At 39.8% G+C, this 16,069-nt stretch overlaps 1 protein-coding gene across 1 annotated transcript in view; it reads right to left on the bottom strand.

Annotated features, from left to right (window-relative positions):
- NOTCH2 (notch receptor 2) overlaps positions 1 to 16,069 on the bottom strand; it is a 154,421-nt gene that overhangs the window by 29,559 nt on the left and 108,793 nt on the right. Inside the window, exons 11-15 of the mRNA XM_015249422.2 lie at positions 15,188 to 15,421; positions 11,383 to 11,493; positions 5,144 to 5,336; positions 3,697 to 3,842; positions 2,553 to 2,666 (exon numbers count right to left, since the gene is read on the bottom strand). Of these exons, the coding sequence (XP_015104908.2) occupies positions 2,553 to 2,666; positions 3,697 to 3,842; positions 5,144 to 5,336; positions 11,383 to 11,493; positions 15,188 to 15,421 (798 nt within the window). The remainder of the gene's footprint in view (positions 1 to 2,552; positions 2,667 to 3,696; positions 3,843 to 5,143; positions 5,337 to 11,382; positions 11,494 to 15,187; positions 15,422 to 16,069) is intronic.

Here is a 16,069-nt window from a genome sequence, read left to right as displayed (position 1 = left end):
AAAAACAAATGCTGACGAAGATGGGGAGAAAAGAAAACCTTATTGGCAGAAATGTAAATTGGTGCAGCCACTATGGAAAACAGTCTAGAGGTTCCTCAAAAAACTAAAAATAGAACTACCATATAATCCAGAAATTCCACTCCTGGGTATATAGCCAAAGAAAATGAAAACCCTGATTTGATAAGACACATGCATCTCAATGTTCAAAGCAGCATTATTTACACTAGCCAAGACACGGAAGCAACCTAAGTGTCCATCAACAAATGAATGGATAAAGAAGATGTGGTGTACACACACACACACACACACACACACACACACACACAGGAATATTAGTCATAAAAAAGAATGAAATTCTGCCATTTGCAACAACATGGGTGGACTTAGGGGGTATTATGCTTAGTGAAATAAGTCAGACAGAAAAAAGACAAATACTGTATGTTATCACATCTATGTGGAATCTAAAAAACAAGACAAACAAATGAATATAACAAAAGAGAAACAGACTCACAGATACAAGGAACAAACTAGTGGTTACCAGTAGGGAGAGGGAAGGAGAGGGCAAGACAGGGTATGGGATTAAGAGATACAAACCACTATGTATAAAATACCTAAGCTACAAGGATATAATGTACAGCACAAGGACTATAGCCATTATTTTCTAATAACTTTAAATAGGGTCTAATCTATAAATATATTGTATCACTATATTGCACACCTAAAACTAATGTCATGTTCTAAATCGACTATACTTTAATAAAAATAAAGTCAAGTTACAACTAGCTCAACTTAAAGTTTTATCCTAAAATTTTGTATTCATAAAGAAAAAAATATTACCACAAATTTTCACCAATATCCCCAACCAGTTTTTTGGTAGGAGAAGGTAATTAGGCTTATTTATTTATTTACTCTTAAAGGAGGTACTGGGGATTGAACCCAGGATCTCATGTATGCTAAGCATGCACTCTACCACTTGAGCTATATCCTCCCCCTCCCAACCAGTTTTTAATGTGCCTGGTCAGAACAGCGGCTCACAAGGGAAAGCAAAGTTGCTTAGTTCCCTTCATGCTGGCCAAACTCAATGACACTTCGAACCCTTAGCTACACTCAGCATTGAAATTTTAATCTGCATAGGTTTTTGGTCTAGTATAATTTCTCAAAATTCACATGCAGTAAATTCTTTTATTAAGATCCTATAATGAAGAAAAACCAAGAGCCAACCTCTAGTCAAATATTCTTAACAGTGTCTGAAAAGCAAGAAGAAAAACATTTTCAAGATGAGCTGTGCTCCGCAGTCACACTCAGGAGAGCCTATGATGGGCCAGAGCATAGTGACACCTGCTTACATCTCCCTGCAGCCATCAATTCCCAGGCCCTATGGTTGTGAGCCGATCTTCTCAGTACCAACAAATGTGACCAGCACTAACATTATGGAATGACATTATTTAGACTGTCCGTCTGGGCATAGCTAGGGATCTGCAATAACTTTGATTTTATCAACCAGGCTGGCTAAATGCAGTTTCCCTTCATGAACATTACTTTTAAAGAGGTAGCAAAGGTAACAACGTAGTATCAAGCCTTTCAGGTAACAGAGTCATGCTTCTGGCCACTCTGCTACTCTAAACAGCCTAGAGTTACCAGCCACAGCTACTATAGACAGCCCAAGACTCCAGGGGAGCCATGCTCCTGCCCGCACGCTGTGCACTGGAGAAACATGCAAAGTCATTGTCCACGTTTCTGTTTTGTTCCCCACAGATAAAGACAATGGATGCCGAGGAGGTTAACAAGCCACACAAATACAACCAATCACAAGGTGGCAGTAGTGAGGCAGGAGAATACACAGAAGTGTCCAAGCACACTCCTACAATACCACCTGAAACGAACACCTGATGTGAGATGAAGTCACACCCACGTCCTGTGTGTATGATCGCCATCCAAGGGGCAGCACCTCTCTGAATGAGACGTAGTGGCAGTGAATGTGAGGAGCAGGATGACAGTTAAGAGGACAAGCTTTGGGGCAAATCCTAGCTCTACCATTTACCTACCACTTACCACTTACCTTCAGCAAGTAACCTCTCCTAGCCTCAGCTTCCTGGTGTGTAAAATGGTGCTAGAAGTGTCTACTTTGTCAAATTACTGAGAGCACTAGGTTAAAATAATCCAAAGAGTCTGGCACACAGTAAATTACCAGTAAGTGGCAGTTGTTGTGCTAGTGAAACTAAGACTAAGAGCACAGGCCTCGGAAACACTGGGTCTACTCAAATAATGGACTAAACCATCGGCTCTGCATCAATTCCAGCCACATATGATTTTTCAAAAATTTCAAACCCTAAAGAGTAAGTAGGGAGGCAAAAGAATTTCTTCACCACTTGCCTCTAGAGAGGCCCGAGTGTCTTCTCAAGACTCGGTCAGTGAGGGCAAGAAGGGTGACCAGGGAGTGACTCCTCAGAGCAGCGTCACTGCCCCATGGAGCCCGTCTCTGAGACTCCGAGGTTTGGAATGACAAGGTAGGACCGAGCATCCCCTCTAGTCCCTGCACCTGCAGGACTCACCTGTGTACGGCAGCACACAGTGGCAAGTATAACCACTTATGTCATCAAAGCAGGTCCCTTGGTTCAGACATGGATTTGAGGCACATTCATCAATATTCACTTGACAGTTAAAGCCTGTAGACAGAAAAGAAGAAAAAACAAAAACAGCGAAACTTCCTGTTAGCTACATCTTCAAAAGGGTCTGGCAGACAGCCTTAAAATTGAGGAGCTGTCGTCCTACAAGAAAGAAAGTGGTGGTCTGAGAGCACTGAGGTCTGGGTGCAAACCACACCCTGCTACTCAACAGCCATACAACTTTGGATTTTACATTTTGATTTTGATTTTGTTCACTGAGCAGCAAGTCTCAATGAGACAAGGAAATAAAGTGCTTTTAAATCTGTAAGTTTCTTTGCAGATGTCATATATCTGAATATCAGAAAATTAATAACTAAAGTACAGTCTCAGAAAACTTTCAAGTAATCAAATAAAATGACTTGCAATCATATTCATGTATCACAGTGGTCTGGCACAATTTTTGAGTGGGGGAATCAGTGACTAAGTAGACAGAGGAGTACAAATATAAATGGTTTACCCACAGATTTCTCTCTCTTGAGCTTCTAAGAAAAAAAATGATGGGAGAAATACAACAGTGGCAACTCAAAAAAGGATTTTACACAATACCCACTATTATGCACTTTTCCAGAAGGCCACAGGTGGCTGTGTATCTAAGAACATCTCAGTGTGTAAGAGAATTTGTTGGAAGGGCTTTGAACACATGGATTCTTCCACAATATCATTGCTACAATTATAGTAAACAATATTTTCATCCTGCTCCCAATCTCTCTCTTGTATTACGATAGAATCAAACCTACACCAAGAAGCTTACAATTCAAACACCTGTCCAAAGCTGTGTTAAGTGGCGCCCTAGCTGCTCACCTTGAATAGTCCTGTTTCAATAGCTCACCTCTCTGCTAGTCTGAAAGTAGAATCTATGTCTAAATCTATTCATGTTTTTAGTTCCCAAGTGCCTTCTAAATATTAAGTGCTCAAGTGACATTTGCTATATGAATGAGCAGGAAAAAAAGAGAAAGAAAGAAGTGAGTTGAGCCATATGCACCAACAAAAAGGCAGAGAAGGGAGAGAAACACAAGCACTTTGCTTTCACCTTTAAAGCCCTTCTTGCAAGTGCACTTGTATCCGTTGACCAGATTGTCACAAGTTCCTCCGTTCTGGCACGGATTAGAAAGGCATTCATTTTTGTCCACTTCACAGTTGATGCCAACCCAGCCTGCATCGCAGAGGCACTTGTACCTGAAAGAAGATAGAATTCTTTACTGCAGGGAATGAATGTACTGTTGAGTCCTGGTTGAAATATGGGACTTGGTGAAGAAATGAGGGACAGAGGACCTCTTGGGTAAGCTAATGTAATCTCGTTTCTGCTTCTCTATGGACCTAGCCTTGGGTCACCATGTGAATCATGTGGGCCCATCTGGAGTATTCAGTAAACACACCTTCCTGGCCTACAAAGATGCTAGAGAAATTAACTGAGTATAGTGAAATTTCATATGTAAACAGTGGTCGGTACAACATATCAGGATGATCTGAGAGACATGTTAACATGGGTAAGTCCTCAACTTCTTCTCTTCTATATAAAATAAAAGTAAAGCAAGCTTTAGGATCATCTGCTTCTGCTGCAAAACAGACACCCAGGAAGTAAGTTAGTATCAGAGACTCTAAGCCACTCTGAAGAGCTCCTGGGATGTCTAACTTCCAAGACACACTTTGTTCTGACCTGAAACCCTGCCCTAGACAGCGCCTGGGGTACTGGGCAGGAAAAGGAACAGAAATGAAGGTATTTGAGGTACGCATACGTTATTCACAATCTGAACACCATTAGTGCTTAGAATGCGATATCAAGAGAGAAGAGCCTCCTTGTCTGGAGATCCTTTAAAAGAAAGTAAGTGGGTTGGGATGCTTTGAAGGCTGCTATACTCTGACACAGGAACACTGAGGTAATTCATCTTAGAAATAACTTGATTTCCTATTTGTCTCTAAATACACTCTTCATTCTTTCACTTGTTATAAGTGTGGCAAATGCACTGTCCAAGCATATCAAGAGTACAGGACTATTTCAGAGGACCTAACATCACACTCTGTGATTCTAGAAAATTACTTACCAACACAACACACAACTCTCAGGGGCTTGCAAACTGTGAACATATTTAATCAGGGCCACGTCTAAGGTTAGCAGAGACCAGCTCTACTTCAGTGACACCCACTGGTACTATGATAGAACAGAGCTGGGTTTTTTATAAGCAGGGTAGGGGGAAACAAATAGAACATCCCTTAGAACTCAATCTTGCGATAAGTACTAAAAGCAAAGTTGCCAAAGACTCAAAAAATAACCCTGTTCACCTCTCATGTGCTGACTACCCACATGAGGAATGAGACATTCCTCCTTGTTTTCATGGAAGGTGGGGAAGAAGTGAATTTGGAAGACTAGGATGCAGACTATCAAAATCTTCAAAGCCTCAGCTCAGGTCCTGAGCTAAAAAACCCAAGGGGCTTAACAAAGGCCAGTAAGAAATTGTTAATACATGACAGCTACTCACCCACTGAGGCCCCCAGTACAGTTTCCGTGGACGCAGGGATTGCTCAGGCACTCGTTCACTTGTGAGTAGCAGCTGGGATGATGGGGCCCCTCGGGGCAAAGACAGCGGAAACCATTCACATCATTGATGCACGTTGCACCCTTGCGACAGGGATTGGAGGCACACTCATCAATGTCAATGTTACATCTCTGCCCTGTGGGGAAGGCGGACAGTTTTTGTTGAATCCAAAATGAATAGACACAGAACTACGAGATCTAGTGTGTTGATACCTTCATCTGCATAGACTATAAGATGCCTTGGGCATCAAATGTCAAGAGTTAAGGAATAAGACATCCAGTAGCACTGATGCAAGGAAGGAGCAAAGGGTATTATTGTCTTTTGATAATGAAACAAAGTTGACAAAACAGTGGAACAGGTTGTAGGGTTCTGACATGCATTTCTTCCTCACTCCACTTAGAAAGGGAGAAGCTTTATAAGGATTCAAAAAGGGAACATCACATGTTTCCAAAGTTGGCCACTCCTCTCCAAGCTGTTCTCAGCACCCTCAGAGAAGCTCTTCTTACCACCACTTTCATCCGGTTTACTGCATTCATTTTCTCAGCCTCTTATATTTACACGTGGTAAATCTCCGTTAACTGGAATGCCTAGTGGCAGCACTATTAATTTAATGATGAAATTGGTTAAAAAGAAAAGCCATTTTGCTTTCATTTTTTAGAGCTGTATTAACCCGTTTTCTGACTCAGGAAGAAGTATTCTAAAGCATAATTTTATTGTTCTCTGATCAGTGAGAAAACAATTCAGGGTCTCTCAATCTGGACCAGTGGTTCTCAAACTATAATAGGCAAAAAAAAGAGTCACTTATAGTACTTGTTTTAAACAGAGATCCTTAGGCCCCCAAAACTACATTTTAAATAATGTAGGTGATTCAAATACATTTTAAGAAACTCTGATTAGACATTTATTAGTAGTTTATCATAACGTAATAATATAAGTGTTCAGAATATATGAAACTGAAGTGACCACGTCCCTCCTCTAACACATACCCAAGACTGCACTTTGAAAAGATGTCTGCTATAACCTTCACCTTTATTGCTTAATGTGGAATAAAGTGTGCAGTTTCATAAGAGTTTTGCTTTGTTAAATTCTGAATAAATGAGATTTAGCTATATATTCCAATGATACAAAATTTTAAAATAACCCATAATTCTGTAAACAAGTGGCAACAAGCAATTACTATGAAGGAATTTACAAATTTCAAAGAATACAATTTTCTGATTCAGATAAAAACATGTATTTTTATTTAAGAAAGAGTAACCCTGCATTTAGAACAGGAAATTCCAAATGAAATAGATACACACCCCTTTAAAGTATGGGTATTAACATTTTTTTCACCCTCCACTGCTCTCTAAACCATTATTGGTGGTTCTTGTGGTAAAAACCCATAATCTAGTAGTAGCTGCTGTTTTCTTCTTGAGTTTTTTATTAATAACTTATTTTAAAATACTGTTTCTTTGGCCTCAACCTCTGGTTTTTTTTAGATGCTTGCCCCTGGCACTGAGATAGGAGCCAGAACTCTTCAACTGCAGAGCCCTCCTCAGCCTGCAATCCAGTGGAGAATGAGAGGGAAAGGCCTTCTTTTTCTGTCTTTTTTTGGGAAGAAACTTCTCAGAAGCCACTCCTCTCACATTTTCTTCACTTGCCATTAAGGCTCTTTGCAGAGTCAACTTTGAAGCCACCTTTGTGCAGTCTACCTGGTGGACTGGCAGCTGCTTCGCTAGCAAGGTCCTGCCCCAAGGGGTTTCCACTCAGCATCTGAAACACCCAGCACAAGACTATGCACCTCGCTGGGCTTAGTAACGACTGAATGAGAAGTTAACCAATGTTTCTTATCCTGTAGGTAGGCGCTCAACAAATTAGTATTTATGAATGAAAGCATGATACAGTTTAGACTCAAGAGTCTAGTGTTGGATGTCAGGAGTTCCCTAAGTGAGCTCTGGTCACTCATTTAGCAACATTTACTGAGGTTTCCTCTGTGCTAGACTGTTTCAGATGCTGGCTAAAAAGATCATTAGGGAGGTCCCTGCCTCCTGGGAACTCATGGGCCTTGTGGTGCTGCTCACTAGCTAAGATCACAGACACATCAAGCTCGATCTTTCAGTTGCCTTATTTGTTAAATAAGGATAAGACAACGTCCCTATCTAATTTTCTCTTTTGTTAATTTTTAAACTGAGACATAATTGACATACACATTGCATAAGTTTAAGGTAACACGCTGGTTTGATATATTTTATATATTGCAATACAATTACCAGCACAGAGTTAGCTAATACCTCTATCACGTCACATAATTATCATTTCTTTTTGTGGTGGTCCACTCTCTTAACAATTTTGAAGTTTACAGTACAGTATTGTTGAATATAGTCACTATGCTATTCATTATATTTCCAGAACTTATTTATCTATCAGTTGCAAATTCATACTCTTAAACAATATCTCTCCAATCCCCCCCACATCCCCTAGCCCAGCTCCTGCTAAACACCATTCTACTTTCTGTTTTTATGAGTTCAGCTTTTTATATTCTGCATATAAATGATATATAGTATTTGTCTTCCTCTGTCTGACTTATCTCACTTAATATAATGTCCAAGTTTCATCCATGTTGTCACAAATGGCAAGATTTCCTTCTTTCTCACAACTGAATAATATCCCATTGTATATATACAACACATATATATGTAATATACACATCCATTCATCTGTTGATGGACACTTAGGTTGTTTCCACATCTTGACTATTGTAAATAATGCTGAGGTGAACATGGGTGTGCAGATATATCTTCTAAAATACTGATTTCAGTTCCTTCAGATACATACTCGAGAGTGGGATTCTTGGATCATATGGTAGTTCAACTTTTAATTCTGGGGGAACTGCCATACTGTTTTTCCATAACAACTGTACCAATGTACATTCCCATCAACTGTGTATAAGAGTTCCACTTTCTCCATATCCTTGCCAACACTTGTTATCACCTATCTCTTTGATAATAGCCATTCTATCAGGTGAGAGGGGGTATCGCATTGTGGTTTTGATTTTCATTTCCCTGATGATTAGTGATATTGAGCATCTTTTCATGTACCTGTTGGACATCTGTACGTCTTCTTTGGTAAAAAGCAGTCCTTTGCTCATTTTTTTCTCCTGATTCTAAACATTTATTTGTCCTTTGTCATTTATGCATTTTTTGACTGTATGTACCTTGTTTAAAACTTTCTTTCCTAGTCTTTAGTCATTTTCTTATGCATGCAGTCTGAGTTCCTGATCATACTTTAAATCTTTCTAAAGGCATAGACTGATTTTCTACCGCCTTTGCCACAATGCAATGCTCCTCACTCCTCCTTGCGCTTAGCAGTGTGCCTGTTCAGGATGTGCCATTATTGGCTTGATGAAGACCAAAAGCAATTGTGTGCTCAACATGTATAAATTTATAACTTATAAACATTTATATACCTTACTCCTGATTAGAAAATATTGTAAGAGATTTAGAGAGAGATGAGATTTTAAAACTCTTAACTATTTTTATTGTATTTTTGTAATTTGATACAGTTGTGTAATGACATTTTGATGAGGCCTAGCTATATTGGTAGCCACTCATGATTAGCCTTTCCAATGCTATTTGAGAATCAATAAAGCTTTCAAAACTTCATGTGTTTCAGATGATACTAGATTTTGAAATACATGTAATGATTTACAACTTAAAAATACAATCAGTCTGTAGTTAAGTCATGAAGCTCTGAGAATTAAACACTTCTTGTATCCTCTACCTGGAAATTACCGGGAATTTTCCAATAATATTTTCTAAAATTGAGTTTAGCTACTATTGCTTAAATGTGTTTCCATTTTTCATTGAGGTATAACTGACATATAACTTATTAGTTTCAGGTGTGCAACATAATGGTTTGGTATTTGCATATATTGAAAAATGATCACCACAGTAAGTCTAGTTAACACCCATCACCATATATAGTTATAAAATTTTTTCTTGTCTTTTGTCCAATTTTTAATTTGGTTATTTGCTTCTTTGCTATTGAGTTGTATGTGTTCTTTATATATTTTGTATATTAACTCCTTATCAGATATATTGTTTGCAAATATTTTCTCCCACTCTGCAGGTTGTCTTTTCAACTTATTGTTTCCTCTGCTGTGCAGAAGTTTAATGTAGTCCCACTGGTTTACTTTAGTTTTGGCTACCTGTGTTTTTGGTTTCATATCCAACCTATCACCTTCTATGGACTAGTATGAGAAGTCAGCAAAATAATGGACATGAAGGTGAAACTGAAAAGTAGTTTGTAAAACACATGGTTTCTTACTTTTCCCACTCAATCAGTAGGTATAAAGCGGTCTGCCGAGAACAGAGAATTTAGTCTTAAAAAAAAAAACTCTCTTAAAGCTGTTATTAAAATTGTAAAAAAAAGTATTAAAATAAAACAAAGGCAAGACTAAAACACCTCATATTTGCAGCTCATGAGTATATACCACAGCTGGTATTTTCAGCAACTGATTCAAACAAACAAGAAGAAAAAACATGGAAAACAGTTCCAAGAACAGGGTACCACCCAGTAACCAAAACATTCCATTTCTTGGTTATGTAGTTTCGTGCTACACCTGAAGTTTATTTTAGAATATTTTTAGCCTATGTCCTCCCTCTTTGACCTTCCTGATTTGCTAAATGTTAAAAAGAGAGAGCATATGATTCACTGACATTTCCAAAAAACATAAGTCCAGTCTAAGGCTTATGTATCTAAAAAGAAACGACAACAGGCACCCACTTAGGCTGCTCAGTGAGGTGGGAGTGTGGACCCCAGAACAGGACCGCCTGGGGTGGAATCCTGGCCATAGTGCACTGGTACTGTACTTACCCTCTCTAAGCTCTGGGTTTCTCATCAATACCGTGGGAATGATAATAGCAGTGACACTTAAATGAGATTTGGCACTTTAATGCCCAGCTCAAAATGAGGCCTTAGTAAATGGTAGCCATTCTCTTCTTATTATCTGTTTAATAGAAATGAATTTACATCATCCTATCCAGCCGGAAGTTTTGTGTATTCAGTCGGCTGTCACGTAAGCTTGGAGTAACAAGTCTGAGGACAAAAGTACGCCTGGCTACCACCAGCAGTGCTGGGCACTTGACATAAGAGCTTTCATCATACCCAACTTCTGAGTGATCTTCCCTTGAACAGAGATTACTGTGGTCCCTGTGGGCCACAAACAGTCCTCTCTGGTGTCCAAATTCACACCAAGCAGTTGAAAGGATTGTGAAATACAGAGGAAGGTAAGTTACCGGCCAGCAAGAGGCACACATTCTCTTCACTTGTCTCTAATGGCCTTTTGACATCATAATTTAAAAAATTCTGTGGGAATTTTATCGCATTGATTGCATGGTTTAAAATGGTAGCGTCATTATGTAAGTGCCCACTAGTATGTGGCACTGAAAGAATGGGACAGGCACACATATGCTTTCTGACGGTGCCATTAACAAGCAGGTGTGTCAGTAAGAGGCTTCAGATTTCCTCAGTAGACTCTAGCCCTTTTTGATGAGGAGGATAAGAGATAAAGGCAATCTTCGTAGCAACAAAAGAGATAAGAGAGAAGATGTGTGTGAGTTTGTGTATGCACATGTTTGCAGTGTGTAAATGTTCTAGCAGCTTATACTTTAAGAAGAATTATAACCAATTTTATTTTAGCTACTTACTTTCTTCCTCCAGCAAAGGAAAAAAAGTCTCACTTGTGCTAGACAAATTAGGTTGGTCCTCCCAAGTTTTGGCCTCACTCAATAATGTTCCATGGAGAAAGTACTCAGAAAAAAGCATTTGGTGTTTTCACAGAATTTTCCTAGGCTATGGCTTTACAGAAGGCATTCACTACTAAGTGTAGAAAAATAAAGGGGGCTTTGGAAGCCGTATAGCTCAAGCACAGCAACAGAAATTCATGGTCTGAATAGAAACTCTTTTCAGGTACCTATGAACACATGGTCTAAAAATCCTAACTAGTGAAAAGCTTCATGTTACAGTTTAGGGAAGGCTTGTAAGTAGAAAACTGGGCCAGAGAAGCACAGAAACAAATTTCTGACTTTCCAAGAGACAAAGAAATATGAAATATTTGAAAAGTAATTCCCTTTTAGACACCTTTTTCCTAAAATTTTGATGGGGCTCAAGGAGGAGCCACCCAACAAAAGGAGCATTACCTGTGAATCCTGGTGAGCAGACGCAACTATAACGATTAATGCCGTCCATACAGACTCCATGCACACAGGGGTTACTTGCACAGTCATCAAAGTTGATTTCACAGTTAACACCTGCAAAGATGAATGCAAAGAGAAACCATGCAATATCAGCACAGAAATAGCAGTGATCTCTGCTTGTGATGCTAGGTGTTAAGAAATCTAAAGAGTATCCAGCCAACCCTGAGTACAGGAAAGTAGCAGTTCTCAAAGTGCAGTCCTCCAGACTCTGTCCGTGGGATCAGGGGGTCAAAATGATTATATTAATCATATTAAGCCACTTCTCCTTCTTTTCACTGTGTTGGCATTTGCACTAATGGTGCAAAAGCAACAGGGACAAAACTGCTGTCATCTTAGCAGGAATTAAGTCAGTGGCTCTTAATTGTACTAGTGGTCTTTTTGTTTTTTACCTCTATGCACTCATAGTTAAAACAATACTTAACAAAAAGATAGCTTCACTTAAGAATGACTTTGGAGAAGTCGTCAAAATTATTAACTTTATAATTTGATTGTGCCTTGACCCTTGAGTATACCTCTACCATTCTGCATGATGCAATGGGAAAGACACATAAAGCAATTCCTTGGCACGCCAAAGTACAGAGTTGTCTCCAGGAAAAGCTGTGTGATTGAGTTTTAAACTGAAACAGTTGCTTTTCTCATAGAATTCCATTTTAATTGAAAGAACAGCTGACAGACAAACCAGGGCTATTCAGACCTAAATATTTATCAAATACTAAGTGAAAGAAATAAACCTGCCACTTCAAGGGAAACAACTATGACAGTATTGTGTTTCAAAGATAAAATCTAAGCTTTCATATGAAAATTAGAATTTTGGAACTTGCACCCACCACTATAAGCTTGATATTATCACTATTATGGGTTAAAGTTCAGGATAATCTTAAACAGTCGGATAACTTCCTCTCGGGGAATGCAGCCTTCCTCCTGGTCTATTCCCCAGATGAACGGTAGAGTTTGGCTATGGTAAGGAAGGTTCAATTGTAGATATGGGTAAACTAAATAGTAGGAATACACCAATCACAACTGTTACCATTCTGAACATACCAGGATATCTCACTATTTAACATTTAGTGATACATTTTTGGTACCACAGAAGAATACCTTGGTAGTTTAAAAAGCCTAAAAATAAAGCCTGGTCATTAGGATATAAACAAACAAAACTTCCACGACAAAATGCCATAATTTTTATTCACTCACACTTTACATTAATATTTTTAATAATTATTATTCTGTTAAAATTTTATTGAGCCATTAATGAGAAAAGCACTCTTGTCTCCCATTTTATGTAATTTTATTCTTTCCACTCCCCTGTCAAATCAAGCTGTGCTACACCCATTTTATCATGGACTTGCACAATTACATCAGCACAGCTGGGATGGGAAACCAGCTTTCTGGACTCTGTACTCTCTACCACACTACACTGGCATTCTGTGATTAATAAGGCTATATGGCCTCACCAGCCACAAAAGAGGCAAGGGCTTCTACATTCCTTGATTATGAGGGGATACCTTTAGGAGGTGTGTCTGCCCTCGACTGACATCCTCCATTTACTCACAGTGGACCAAGGCAGGCCCCAGGAAATCATGGCAGTCCAACGTGACTCTGCCCCCCAAACCCACATTTTATCCTAGCAGGAAAAGACACCCAGCTCAAGCTGGGCCAATGAGATTGTCTCACTGGAACGCTAGAACATGAACTGGGTGACCTATGGTCTTTGTGTGGCCCTGCTAATCTCCCCCAAAGCCTCACTGTCCAGTTCTCACTGGGAATCTGTAAGATGCTTCTGTGTACTTTTGCAAAATTCTTTCTGCTTGCCTGTTTTGTAACTGTTGTTTGCTTGTTTGTTGATGATTCCTTTAGCTATTCAAGTTGGTTTCTGTGACTTGAAACCCCCAAAAGCTTACTTTCCTATCATAAAACCACAGGTGAAAGAAGGCATCAGAAGTGACCCTGGGTAGTACATCTCACGTTAAGTACTCGGTGAGTGAGAAACCACAATTATAACCAGCACATTGTAAAGCATCCCTTCTGTCCACACACTCATCCAAACCCTCGCCTAACAACTCAGACCATACTATGAATGGGCTGTGGATTCTTACACTAGAACTCAAGGTCTATTCATAATGATTAACTGAATGAATCCTTTCACCCAGGCTCCTAGTACAAACCAGGTCTTTCTCCACCTATTACAGACCAAGATTTCTTTGTGCTGCCTACATCTCTTTGCTTTAATTCTCCAACCGCTACAGGAATGGATCTGGCCGTTTTCTTAGAGAACCTGGACCCTCCCTCTACGCTGCCTGCACACTGCTGATATTTCCTGCTTGCCTTTCTCACCGACAGCTACTTACACCTGGCCTTCTCCGTCCTCCCCAGGGAACACACCTGATCCAGCCTGGCACAATGATATAATCCTAGAGAAAACAAGGTGCTTGCCAGCCCACCACTCACCCAGTCTTCCAGTACTTCTGTTGTAATGGAAACGATAGCAGAGCCTAAAACAGCCCCACCATTCTAAAGGCATCCATTCAATTGCTTGTAAATCTCTCAAATTTCTTTTCGTACTGCAATTTCTCATGTCTGGGGACCAGCCCGGAAGCAAATTGCTTTTGGAAGGTTTCACAAAGATCTATTCAGCCCTTTTACTGAGTTATCTAAACGTGGGGAGGGGGAAGGCATTTTCAATCGGGAAGGCATGGGATGTTTTTCGTATGCTTGAGCAACTCAAAAAGGACTTTGTTTTCAAACTTGGCATGTACGAGGTCCTGGATGGAGACCAGGGCCTTTGACAAGTTTGAAGAAATGGATTTGGAAATAACAAAATAAAATGAGGGCAGCTAACCACCTCCCCCACCTTTGCCCCCTACATAGGCCATTTTCCTTAAACAGAGACTGAGTTTTCAATAAATCACTCCTTGTATTGGCAGGGTCCCTTCTAACAGAGGCACACACTAGTTAATCTTCCACTAATACATTTTCCTTTGATCTGAGACACAGAACTTCTCTGTCCACAGTTGTGACCATAATTATTCCTCAAGTAAGTAAAACAGAATTCACTGAAAGCTGTGAAATGCTGCTGCCTGAGAAAACCACTCAACACTTCCCCAGCAAGGAGCAGCATGCCCTCACGACTAACACACAGTCATTCAACTGGAGGCAGGAAACAGCAGTGAATTTAAGATGAGAAAAGGCAGCTCTGCATTCAAATTTATGGTGACTGGGACGTATTGCAGTCTCTCCTCTCCCTCAGAATCCTTCAAATGCCCAAGGCCTACCAGAGACAAATGGCAGAAGAAAAGTGTCATATTAAAGATAAGACTTGACTCTGAAAGAGAGGAAAAACTATTGGAAGAACAGGAGGGAGGGAGGGAAAAAGGACCAATTTCATTAACCTGAGTGAGGTCGAGGTTAAAGAAAAAAAACAAGAAGACACTCAAATCGAGCCCCCAGAGCAAGAGAGTCTTCAACTTTAAATAATAACTTCAATTTTTTTTTGAAGTGAAGCTCCTCCTTTTAATGAAGAACACATACACAAGACAGTCAGCTCTGTAAAGCTCTTGTCTCTAATCCCTCTACTGGCTAAAGCATCTGCTTCTGAGACGTTTCTGGCTGCGGCTTTGGCTATGCTTCTCAGAATCAAGACTGTTTTTTAGGTATCTAAGCATATGCCAGGAAGGTCTGAGACATCTGTGGAAGTTGTTTCTGAGAAACAGTGGAGACTTCGAAGGAAACACAGACAGAGTGGCCTCACCTGACGTGCCTGGCTGGCAGTTGCACTGATAGCCATTTACCAGGTCGATACAGCGACCCTCATTCAAGCAAGGGCTGCTGTAACACTCATCGATCTGGTCACTGCAGATGGCGCCCATGTACCCCGGATTGCAGATGCAGGTGTAGGAATCAATCCCGTCCTGACACTGGCCGTGGTGGCAAGGATCAGGGTCACAGTTGTCGATGTTCTCCTCACACAACACACCGGTGAATCCTTGGAAGGAATTTTACCAAAGAGGCTTAAGAAGCAAGGCAGACACTCCACACCGGAACATAAACGAAGCTGCATCCACTTGTCCTACACATCCCACGTCTTATATAATTCATACTGCAGGCAAGGAGCAGTCAAAACTGACTATTTGCATTGATTTATAAGGCAAGCTTAGAGTCTCGCTGAAAATAAAGCTTTTCAAGTCACATTTGTAGAATTCAAATAGCTTTTCCTAAATCAATAATTTCATTGCAGAGTCGCTTTCACTGTATCTTCATTTCACATCAGGCTTCAGTGAGGAATAGCTCACAATACTTTTCCTTTATATATTAACTTCTATATTCCTTTCCTCCCAAGCCCAACTGTATATACAGGTACTACAGTAATGGTTTCATGTACCTTATCTTCTAAATTCTAACCTGAGAGGAAGGAGAACTTTTCTTTTTTCCTCTCATCCTCCCAGGGGTCTATGCATATATAGTAAGTTTTTCATTTTGGTTTTTTTCTTTCTTTGTTTTTCAAATGGAGGTACTGGGAATCGAACCAAAGTACCTTGTGCATGCTCAGCATGAGCTCCACCAAATGAGTAAGTTTTTAATAAATACTTGTTAGATAAAATGAATAGTTATGACATTTAAAAGAAAAAGGACA

Source organism: Vicugna pacos, chromosome 9 (assembly GCF_048564905.1).
Source record: "Vicugna pacos chromosome 9, VicPac4, whole genome shotgun sequence".
In the NCBI taxonomy this organism is placed as follows: domain Eukaryota; kingdom Metazoa; phylum Chordata; class Mammalia; order Artiodactyla; family Camelidae; genus Vicugna; species Vicugna pacos.
This window is presented reverse-complemented; position numbering and strand designations above follow the sequence as displayed.